Source organism: Pogona vitticeps, chromosome 2 (genome assembly GCF_051106095.1).
Source record: "Pogona vitticeps strain Pit_001003342236 chromosome 2, PviZW2.1, whole genome shotgun sequence".
Taxonomy (NCBI): domain Eukaryota; kingdom Metazoa; phylum Chordata; class Lepidosauria; order Squamata; family Agamidae; genus Pogona; species Pogona vitticeps.
The window spans coordinates 25647451-25659314 of NC_135784.1; the positions used below are offsets into that span (position 1 = coordinate 25647451).

At 44.0% G+C, this 11864-nt stretch overlaps 1 protein-coding gene across 1 annotated transcript; it reads left to right on the plus strand.

Moving 5' to 3' along the window:
* Positions 1-1011: 1011 nt before the first annotated feature.
* Positions 1012-11395, plus strand: LOC110091470 (uncharacterized). The gene is made up of 5 exons (XM_072988769.2): positions 1012-1193; positions 2365-2448; positions 2868-2991; positions 5231-5326; positions 6878-11395. The coding sequence occupies exons 2-5, from the start codon at positions 2374-2376 to the stop codon at positions 9538-9540; spliced, it is 2958 nt and encodes a 985-aa protein (XP_072844870.2). The 5' UTR covers positions 1012-1193; positions 2365-2373; the 3' UTR covers positions 9541-11395.
* The last annotated feature ends 469 nt before the right edge of the window (positions 11396-11864 follow it).

An 11864-nucleotide genomic window follows, 5' to 3' on the forward strand; every position in this document is an offset into this window, starting at 1 on the left:
TTCAAGATGAAAACTCTGAAACTAAATTAAGATTGGAGGAAAATATATATTCATGCACATTGTAAAAAGGCTGCAGCCATCTTCACAGGTTTGACTTGCTCCAGCGCCCCCCTACCGCCCCCCTTCTGCTTCAGCGCCCCCACACCGCCCCTTTTCATTCTACTGCCCCCCTGAAAAATGAAATCGCCCCCTGGGAGGCATTATCGCCCACGTTAAGAACCACTGCTTTACAGGAGGGCTTGTCCATGTCCTGTCATGGAAAATGGTTCACACTGAGGAAACACAGGGAAAGGCTTTCTCGGCTGTAGCACCCCAGATGCAGCTGAGAAAGCCTTCCTGCATGCCAGGGTGTAAAGCAGGTGCCACTTCCTTGCCTAGACTAGTAATGTGGCCATTCCACTCAGCTGGAACCTTTGTGCTTAAAAGTTTGTGTGGAGTTGCATATAATAAATTTAGAGAGACAGGTCTGAATGACAGGAAAATATGAAAGTCTGAGAAATAAGAGAACTGGAAAGACTGGGAGAAAAAGAAGTCATCAGGCAAAAACCTTTATCTTCAGGAGAAAAGTGGAGTATACTGTAAATCAAGGAAGCAAGCAGTTAAAACTATGCCTCAGATTGATAATTTAATCCTAAAAAGAGAGTAGGATTGCAAAACCTCTGAGGAGGAATTAAAGAGCCCCCAAACGCTGTAGCCTTTCCTCGTAAAGGAGGTGCCCCAGTCCAGTCAGGTGAAGGAAAACACCCTCGCTTACTCATCCCAAAAGAGGTTAAAGGAACAGAGTCTTATGTTCCTAGAGAGGCAGGACGTATGGAAGATGGGGAAGAAAATAATCAACGCACTTCCTTTAGTCTCCCGGGGCAAAAAAGGTTAAAGGAACAGAGTCTTACGTTCCTAGAGAGGCAGGACGTATGGAAGATGGGGAAGAAAATAATCAATGCACTTCCTTTAGTCTCCCGGGGTAAAAAAGGTTAAAGGAACGGAGTCTTATGTTCCTAGAGAGGCAGGACGTATGGAAGATGGGGAAGAAAATAATCAGTGCACCTCCTTTAATCTCCCGGGAAGGGAAGGTGCGGGGAGGGCTCCCCGGACTCCCACCCCCTTCTTCCCTTTCGGGATGGTTGCTGCCCCCCCCCCGATCCATCCGATCCTGCTGTAACCACCGGCCTCCTGTTTGTCTCCAAAGGGGCCAGGTTGGTCGGGGCTTCTCCTCCTCCTCGCTCTGCCTGGGGACCGTGAGAGGGAGGCGGGGAGAGGGAAAGACCCCCTCCAGAGAAGGGGGTCCGCCTCCCCCTGGAGAAGTTTCCTGGGGGGGGGTTTACCAAGAGGCGCCGTTCTTCCCGCACACACACAAACAAACAAACACACACACACACACCCCCCAAGAGGGGAGACTCTTTCCTTCGAGGTGGGAAGAGGGAGGCTGGGGTGCTGATGTGAAATCCGGGAGACCAGCGAGGGCTTCTCCTGGGGGGGGCTCTCAGAGCATCTCCCCCCCCCTAAGCTGAACAGCCTGACTATTATACCAGTTGCTTCTCCAAGGCAGAGCAGAAGGTGAACCTCTGCAAAGCCATGTTTGGGGGTGGCCAGGAGTGCTTTTGCACCCTGAACAGCAGTGCGCCAGCTGCTCCCTGTCCTGGAGAGGTCTGGTCTGGCCTCGGTTGCCCATGCCTTAATTACATCCCAGCTGGATTACTGTAACACGTTGTTCTTGGGGTTGCCTCTGGAAAGTGTAAAGAAACATCAATGAGTCCAAACATCAGCGGGTCCAAAACAGAGCGCTGAGTTGGGCTTGTTACAGGGATCACATAACTTGCCTGTCACAGCTGCTCCATTGGTTGCCAATCCATTTCTGGGCACAATTCAAAGGGCTGGTTCATAGAGCCTGAAATGGTTTGGGTCCAAGCTATCTTAAAGACTGTATTTCCCATTATGAGTCTGCTTTTGGGCTAAGATCATCAGGAGAGGTCTTTATTTCAGTTCCACCACCTTCACAGGTGCATTTGGTGAGGACAGAGGAATGGGCCTTTTCTCTTGCTGTTCTGAGAGTTTGATGCTCGCTCCCACAAGAGGCCAAGAGGCAAAGACAGTTATCTTCAGGCAAGCCTTCCCTCAGTGGCTGGCTGCTTGAGTGGAGTTTGTAAATGGATTGTTATGCCTCTGTGTTTTGAATATTGCTTTTGTTTACCATTTCTCATAGTGGTATTTGATTGATCTTTTAAAATATATGTATTGCTTTTAGCTTTAAACGTTTTAATGATGTAAGCTGCCTTGGGTCCTTTTTAAGGAGAAAGGGAGAATTATATATATCTGGCCCATGGATCATACATAGCTTTGTTTATGCCTCCCATGTTTTGCCCATAGGAATAAGCAATGGCATCAGAGATGCAGGCTGGATTGCCTCTTCTGGATGTTGGGGTGGAAAAGATAAGCTCACAGACTCCTCAGGTAAGAGAGGTCTCATCAGAGGGAGATAAAGGGGCAGCCTTACTACTTCCCACTGGTTTGACATTTGAAATGTGGATGATTATTATTACTACTACTACTGATTCTATTTCAATATTTTTAAGACTGAAAATGATTGTAGCAATGAAAATAGCTTGGAAATGTAAAGCAAGTATAGAAAGCAGCTGTAATATAACTTCCTGTCAGTAATATCTAATTTTAGGGATAATTAATTGGCATAATGCTGACATTTGAAAATGAAAAGTTAAAAGCGGCCTCTGTTCTACTTGGAGAATGATCTTTATGCTGTGAATTGTTTCTGTATTTCTCATATGACATCTTGATTTGTGGACTAATCAGATTGACTACAATCACAGATTAGGAGACTTTCAGAGTAGAAAACGTGTCCTTTCTATCTTCAGCTGGTGTCCTTTGAGGAGGTGGCTGTGTATTTCATGAAGGGAGAATGGGACCTCCTGGATCCAGGACAAAGAGCTTTGTACAAGGAGGTCATGTTGGAGAACTACAGGAATGTGGTCCTGCTGGGTAAGAAGGCTTTTTTTTCGATCAAGAAGAGGTCAAAAGAATGGATTGTTACTCCCTGGAACTTGGTTTTGAGGTGGGCAAGGCCCTTGACTGGGTTCACACAACCACCTGTTGATTTGATACTATCTTTTCGTAGTGTATAAAAGATTTCCCCAACCCCTGGTCCATGTCTCGGTACTGGTCTGTGGCCTGAGCTGGATCAGGCCACGGAGACAGACCCCACCCCCGCACGCACTCCACCCCCGCAGAGCCCCTTTGTGCATGCAGGCCCGTGCGAGTGCTCCACCACCCCTTCGCGCATGCTCACAAGTGCCCCTGAGTGCCGCACTGCCCTTCGTGCATGCGGCCAAGCGAGCACCCGCACGAGCACCCTTCATGCATGCGCATGAGTGCGACGATTTCCCCACCTTCCCCAACCGGTCCGTGGGGTTAAAAAGATCGGGGACTCCTGGTACATAACATCTACCACAGACATGATGGTTAGCCTAGTCCAGAAGGTGATAAATTTCTCTATGGGACAGAATGGGGTCCAGTTATGCTTAGGGAAGGATTTGGAAGACCAATTCCTGGATGAACCTTTTTTGGACCCATAAATGGTCTTTTCCCTGCCAGGCAAAGGCAATTTTCTTTACTTCGATATTTAAACTTTAAGAATCATTTAAGATTATTGAAGATCTTCCAATAGTTGGCATGTGTATTTTGCAGCTAATTAAGTTTGATGAAGTTCATGTTTTAATTTTTGTTAATTAACGGTGCTCAAGTCATGCAGCAGATTAAGAAATATAGAGAACAAATATTTGATATTTTGTAGATAAACATAGATTATTAGATTGTTGTAGGTTTTTCGGGATGTTTGGCCATATTCTGGAGGTTTTTCTTCCTAACATTTCACCAGTCTCTGTGCCTGGCATCTTCAGAGGACAGGAATTAGAACCTACAACAACCATTGGATCCCGGCTGTGAATTGAGAGATTTCATTGGTGTTTTGTATTTGATTGGGTATCTTAATCAGCAACAAGTTGTGTCAATCAACAGGCTTCTGATCAGTCCCTCTCTCTGATGCTTGGTGTCATTCCAGGTAGAATACCTCTGGCAAAAAGACAGAGGTGCTCCTCGTTGGTCAAAAGGCAGATCAGAGAATACAGTATCAGGGCATGTTGGAAGAGGTGACACAGCTAGTGCGCCAAATATGCCTGTTCCTAGAAATGTCTGATCTTTCCAAAGTGACACATGCCTTACTTACATCCAGTTTGGCTCCCCTAAATATCTATTTGGAAGATGGGCCATCTCAGATTGGCATAGCCAGAACACTTCTGCACTCTTTTTATATTGTCCCTTCACAGTCAGTTTTAGAAAATTGAACGTTGAGAGTTTCTATTCCATCCCATGGCATGTGTGGGTCAAGGTAGCTCAGAGTTTTATTCTATTCTCCTTGCTTCCTAAGATCTCCAAGAGACATCTGGGGAAGTCATCAGTTCATCAATTGTGTGTGCTTCTGTTTCTCCTTTTCTCTCCGGTTAACCCGGGAGAAATTAGCCTGTGCCTAAGGCAGGGCCTCGCTTGCAGATCCCAAAGACTGTGTTCAGGCAGTCCAAGGTTTAGAATAAAGAGTAGATATTCTTGATGATGGCAGTTCACGTCAGAATCAGAAGGCAGTCCCAAGGTCTAATTTGGGAAATTGCAACCAAAAGGCGGGGGGGAGGGGCTGTAGATGGGCAACACGGAGTAAGAATGAGAAAACAGTTGAGGTTCAGAGTGACAGGAGTCATAGGAGCAGACCAGAGCTAGATCCAGCACATGATGTTGCTTTGCCACAACTTTCTTTAGCAGTATCTCTTCCTTTGCCTTGAAGACCCAGGGTGAGTTCGAATGGCCTGTCTTTCAGTGCCCAGTGGGCCAGGAGGTTCAGACTGGTCTTCAAAGCAGGAAGCTTCCACACAGTACCTAAAAGATCTTATGTCATTGGTTTAACTTTTGTAGGAGTGTAGATTGCAACGAAGAAATGAAAAGGAAAGAACCCAGCCACTATAAGGGGCTGGTTCCTTCATGGTGACAAATTGTACTGAGCCTGTTCTGTACAAAGTTGTTACATGTAACCCAGGATTGGATTTGAAGTCTAATGATACTGCTGCTTCTAATCTATCTTGCGTAAAAAAACTAGATTAACAGCTGAGCAGTAAATGTATATATTTGTAGAATTATACCATCACTAGCCTCTCTCTCTCTCTTTTTTCCAAAGCCATTCCCAAACCAGACCTCATCTTCTCACTGGAAGAAGGAGATGATCCGTTTATCCAAGACTCTGAGGAGCAAAAGAGAGTGGGAGGTTGCTTTGGTATGTATTGTGGGACTTTTGGACAGCCTCAAGCTTCCCGTTTGTGAGGGGGAGGACTCTTTCAGAAAGTATGTTGAGTCCACCAGCAGTATTGGGCATGTTTAGCCTTGAGAAAAGAAGACAGAGGGGAGATCTGAGAGCAGTTTTCAAATACTTGAAAGGCTGTCATACAAAGGAGGAGGGGGCTAGATCTGTTCTCGATCATCCCAGGGTGCTCAAGTTACAGCAAACCAGATTTTGATTGAATATCAGGAAATACTTCCTAACTGTTAGAGCAGTAAGACAAGGGAACCAATTATCTGGAGAGGTGGTGAGTGCGCTAACACTGGAGGCATTCAAGAGAAACTTAGACAACTACCTGGGAGATATCCTTTGATTTGTATTCTTGCATCGAGCAGGGGGTTGGACTTGATGGCCTGTTAATGATGACCTATTTCCTTGTGCGCTATAACCAATGTTGTATAGGTCTTGTGAAACCTGACACACCAAGGTCTTTGCTTTTTCTGCACTAACCTCCAAGAGCAATTGTTCAGCAGCCCCATGTACCTGTCTCTGTTTTTAACCTTTATAAAGTACTAGTATCAAATACTGCTTTTACAGGAAGACATTTAATCTTTGTAATAATCTTGGAGCTGCAGATCTGGAAGGGACCCTTGTGGATCTTCGAGTCCAAGCCCTAGCAAAGAGACACGGTGGGGAATCAAACTCCCTACCTCTGGCTCCACAGCCAGATACCCAAGCCATTGAGCTATCCTTTGTCTTGGTCTCTGCAACAGACAACGCTTCTTACGTTTTCCCCTCTCAACTACCTTGGGCAAGAATGTTCCACTGTGGCCACCCTGTTTCCTGTTTTTTTGATCTTGAATTTCCTTTCTGCCCTTTTTGGACAGCACACCCAGCATTGGCCTTGCTGAACAACCTCATGTCCTAAATCCCGAGTGCCTGTGGAGTGACCCTTGTTGAGGTTTGAGAGGCTTATTTTTGTATGCCATCATTTTATTTCTGATTGAAGGTTACATTTGAATTAGTGTCCTCCAAAAAGTTGAATCATTAGCAGTCGTCCTTAGAACTCCTTTCCTTTCTGTTTAGAAGACCAGGTTAAAAATATACCTGACTTCACAAGAATAGATTTAGATGCTGGAGTTAAAGCAGTTCCAATCTGGACTAATGAAGAATTCCCAATACTGCAGCATTAAAGGCAATAGTGTACTTTTATGTCATATTTATGGCTCTCCCCTCCCCTATACCTGGCTGTAGTTCTCTTGTCCTTCCCTTTGGCTTGCACAGTCCTGTGGCAACAGATACCACTTGTGTATAACCAGTACTGAAAACACTCCCTCAGGTCGGTGTGTATTAAAACCAAATAGGATACAATTTAGAAATGAATTCAGTCATTCTTAGAGATAGAGCAAACAGAGAGGAAAACAGGATTGTTCTTGAGAAAGTGAAAAAAAGAAGATATCATTTGAACTCTGTTTTAGCCTTAAGATTCCACATCTCTCTAAAACTGTCTTGACAGGACGCTATTTCTCAATTTTTCCTCAAATTTAGGTGATGCGGAGGATGATGATTATTTCCACAAGCTGTCTCATGTTGCATGGGAAGACAAGGAACCAGAGGAACAAGGAGATCAAAGGGGAGCAAAAAATCAAATGCAAAACCAGTCAAGGAAAGAAAGGGAAAAAATCTCCACCTCTCAAGTGGCAGAGAGTGAATTGAAGAGACATGGTACAATCCAGTCAGGATCACAACAATATCAAGTCATGGGCTCTGGAAAACGTTTCAGTGACGGTGAAACATTTTCCGATAAAAGAAGACCCAAAGGGGAGAAGCCATGTAAATGTATGTTATGTGGCAAGAGTTTCATTCTTCTTTCCAGACTTGCTTTACATCAAAGAACTCACACAGGAGGGAAACCATATAAATCCCTGGACTGCAGAAAGGGCTTTAGTAAGAAATGGGTCCTTAGGCAACATCAGAGGAGTCACAAAGGGGAGAAGTCATATAACTGCATGGAGTGTGGGAAGCGCTTCAATGAGAAATGGGTTCTTATGTGGCATCAAAGTGTTCACACAGGACAGAAGCCGTATAAATGCATGGAATGTGAAAAAAGCTTTCGTAGCAAAGGTAACCTTAGGCAGCATCAACGAACTCACACAGGGGAGAAACCATATCAATGCATGGAGTGTGAAAAAAGCTTTAGTAGCAAAGGCAACCTTAGGCAGCATCAAATAACCCACACAGGGGAAAAACTATATAAATGTACAGAGTGTGGAAAGAGCTTCAGTCAGAAAGGGAATCTTAGGCTGCATCAAAGTACTCACACAGGGCAGAAGCCTTTTAAATGTATGGATTGTGGAAAGAGCTTCAGTCACAAAATGGGCCTGCAGCAGCATCAAAGAACTCACACAGGGGAGAAACCTTTTACATGCACAGAATGTGGGAAAAGCTTCCGTCAGAAAGCACATCTTAGGATTCATCAGAGGAATCACACGGGAGAGAAACCATATAAATGCATGGAGTGTGGAAAAAGTTTCAGTCAGAAAGGGGTCCTTACTTTGCATCAAATTATTCACACAGGTGAGACATTGTATAAGTGCATAGAGTGTGGAAAGAGCTTCAGTCATACAGGAGCCCTCAGGCAACATCAAAGTGTTCACACAGGAGAGAAGCCATATAAATGCATGGAGTGTGAAAAAAGCTTTAGTAGCAAAGGAAACCTTTGGCAGCACCAAAGAATTCACACAGGGGAGAAACCTTATAAATGTGTGGTGTGTGAGAAAAGCTTTAGTAGCAAAGGGAACCTTAGGAAACATCAATGTATTCACACAGGCGAGAAACCATATAAATGTACAAAATGTGGAAAGAGCTTCAGTCAGAATGGAACACTTAGGCTGCATCAAAGTATACATACAGGGCAGAAGCCTTTTAAATGTGTGGATTGTGGAAAGAGCTTCAGTCACAAAATGGGCCTTTCGCAGCATCAAAGAACTCACACAGGGGAGAAACCCTATACATGCATAGAGTGTGGAAAGAACTTCAGTCACAAACAGACCCTTATGCAGCATCATAGGATCCACACAGGGGAGAAACCATTTAAATGCCTGGAGTGTAAAAAAAGCTTCAGTAGGAAAGATGACCTTAGTCGGCATCAAAAAACACATACAGGGGAGAAACCATTTAAATGTTTAGAATGTGGTAAGAGCTTCATTCAGAAAGGGAGTCTTATACTGCATCAAAGTACTCACACAGGGCAGAAGCCTTTTAAATGCATGAATTGTGATAAGAGCTTCCGTCACAAAAGGGCCCTCGAGCAGCATCAAAGTGTTCACACAGGAAAGAAACCATATAAATGCATGGAGTGTGAAAAAAGCTTTAGTAGGAATGGGGACCTTAGGCGGCATCAAAAAACCCACACAGGGGAAAAGCCATATAAATGCATGGAGTGTGGGAAGAACTTCAGTCTGAGCTCTATTCTTATTAAGCATCAAAGAACTCACACAGGGGAGAATCTGTACAAATGCATGGATTGTGGAAAAAGCTTCAGTGATAGTGGTACCCTTACTGCCCATCAAAGAACTCATATCAGTGAGAAGCCTTTTAAATGCATGGATTTTGGAAATGACTTTATTCTCAAAATGGACCATCAAAGTGTTCACACCCAGGAGAAACCATATACGTGCATGGAGTGTGGAAAGAGCTTCTGTCAGAATTGGCAACTTAGGATGCATCACGGATATCATACAGGGGAGAAACCGTATCATTGTGTGGAATGTGAACAAAGCTTTAGTAGGAAATGGGACCTTAGGAGGCATCAAAGAACTCACACAGGGGAGAAACCGTATAAATGTATGGAATGTGGAAAGAGCTTTCATCAGAAATGGGATCTTAGGCGACATCGAATTATTCACACAGGGGAGAAGCCATATAAATGTATAGAATGTGCCAAGAGCTTCAGTCAGAAAGGGACACTTAAGTTGCATCAAAGTACTCACACTGGGCAAAAGCCTTTTAAATGCATGGATTGTGGAAGGAGGTTTCATCACAAAAGGGCCCTGGAGCATCATCAAAGTGTTCACACAGGGGAGAAACCATATAAATGCATGGAGTGTGAAAAAAGCTATAGTAGAAAAGGGGACCTTAGGCGGCATGAAAAAACTCACACAGAAAAAAGCTGTATAAATGCACAAAGTCTGGAAAGAACTGCAGTCTGAGGTCAACTCTTTTTACACATCAAAGAACTCAATTGTGGGAGAAACCACATACTGTAAATGTATAAAATGTGGAAAGAACTTCAGAGAGAAAGGGTCCCTTAATACAGGGGTCTCCAACCCCCGGTCTGTGGATTTGCCAGGACTGGGCCGTGAAGACAAATCTGTTCCCCCACAGACGCAGGCACAGCCCTCCTACACAAGGACGGCCCCTCCCATGTATGAATGCCCCCCCACGATGGATGCTCACACAGCCCCTCCCATGTACTCATAGATGCACGCATGGTACCTCCCATGCACAGATGCACACACAGCTTCTCCCACGCACACATGGACGCCCCTCTGCACACTAAACCATCCTGTGGAGGTGAAAAGGTTGTGGACCACTGCCTTAGTATGAAGGTATTCATAAATTTGAGAAGGCATAGGATTTGATGAGAACTGTACTGATAAAGTATACCAGAGACGGACATGAATTGAGTCTCACTGTTTTGTAAAAAAATCTCTTCCCCTGCCTGCTGGCTGGCTGACCTACTTATAGTCAATTGTCTGCTGCCAGGGTTGTCCTCCTCTGGCAGCAGGCCCGTCGAAGCAGGAGCCCAGGCTGCCCTTCCCCGCCTCCTCTGATAGTCAACCACTCAATTGCTGTGCAGGGAGACTTCCTCGTCTGAAGGAGGATCCTGGCAGTACACAACAGATTGTAAGTGAGCCAACAGGCTGAGGGGTGGGAGGAGGAAACGAGTGGCACCTTTAGTGCTGCACATCTTAATTCATACAAAGTGGCATGGCTCAATTTGTGCCCATCTCTAAAGTATCCCTTAGGCAGCATCAAAGCACTCACACAGGGGAGAAACCCTATAAATGTAGAGTGTGGAAGGAGTTCTACTTGGAAAAGGTTCCTTAGGTGATTGCAGGGAACTCAGAGTAAGAGTGATATACATGCATCCAGGTCAAATTCCGCTCTTGTTTAGGGCAGAAAAATATGGTTTATGACTAACAGAGACTTCATATTTCCTTCTTTTAGTAAGCAAACTAAAAAAATAGCAAATGTTTTTTGAAAAAGAATAAAGTAATGTGATGTTAACTGTGCAATTGGATAGAGATCAGTGAAGACCTGTTAAACCATTGTATTCATTTGTGCACCACAATTCTAGAATATGAGTCCCTTACCTCACGTGCCAGATCTGCAAAAAATGATTTTATCAGTTGAGATTTTTTTGACCGTTTCTTCTCTCTTTTATTCCCTTCTTTTCTTAACTAACTTTATTAAGTCAGCCAATAAGATGGATAGTAGCCTAGGTGTTTCTCCTCTCATTTTTATTTATAATTTTTAGCTTGGAAGCATATGATTATAAGATATGTGCAAGTGCCTGTTAGTGTATTTTTGTTTATAAGTATTGCTTGTGGGGTTTTGTTTCATCAGACGTACAGTAGCCTAAACCAATCAGCTCAGCAGGTACTAGTTAAGAAACATTCAGATTTCTGGTTGTTGTAGGTTTTTTTTGGCTGTTTGGCCGTGTTCTGGAGATTGTTCTTCCTAACGTTTTGCCAGTCTCTGTGGCTGGCATCTTCAGAGGACAGGAGTTAGTACTCTTTCCTTGTTCTAACTCCTGTCCTCTGAAGATGCCGGCCACAGAGACTGGCGAAACGTTAGGAAGTAAAACCTCCAGGACACGGCCAAACAGCCCGAAAAATGTACAACAACGATCGGATCCCGGCCGTGAAAGCCTTCGAGAATACATTCTGATTTCTGTTTTATTGTTCATTGCCTTATATCAGTGTCTGTGTGGATTAACTATGACTAATTGTAAGAAACTTTTAATTGTCCAGTAAACTTGGACAGTACGAACCAGGAAAATCCTAATATTGTTTCCTTTAATTGCTGTACAATGCATATATTCTGCCATAGAGTACAAGCAGTATGGAAATAACTTCAGTTAAATCATTTCATCTACAGGACATTTAAGACTACACATCCTGCAGAAAAGATATAATGGCTGGAAAGATTTAACATCATTTTATTTGAATCTGGGAGCTGAGTCATGGTAACTGGACCTCTTAGGCTGAAAGGTCTAACTACTCATCCAAGTAGCTTCTTCAATCTGAGGAGAGTTGGTGGAGACCAATGATATATCCTCAGTTGATTTCACTTCCCACTGGTCTGAATAGGCTCCTTAGATGGACGAAGGATAGGGACGAGTGAGTAAAAATCCCATTTCTGCAGTCTTTCGCCATCCATTGTCATGAGTTTTTAATAGTGGTCTTTCTGGTGTGTGTGGTCCTTTCTGAGGAAAGGATGAAAGGGCAGCATGAAAAATAGGGGACAG

Bases quoted from the DNA above. Each gene is read 5' to 3' on its own strand.
- LOC110091470 (XM_072988769.2), top strand. From the start codon at position 2,374: ATGGCATCAGAGATGCAGGCTGGATTGCCTCTTCTGGATGTTGGGGTG. The intron at 2,449-2,867 runs GTAAGAGAGGTC...TTCTATCTTCAG, and splicing joins TAAGCTCACAGACTCCTCAG to CTGGTGTCCTTTGAGGAGGT. The intron at 2,992-5,230 runs GTAAGAAGGCTT...TTTTTTCCAAAG, and splicing joins CAGGAATGTGGTCCTGCTGG to CCATTCCCAAACCAGACCTC.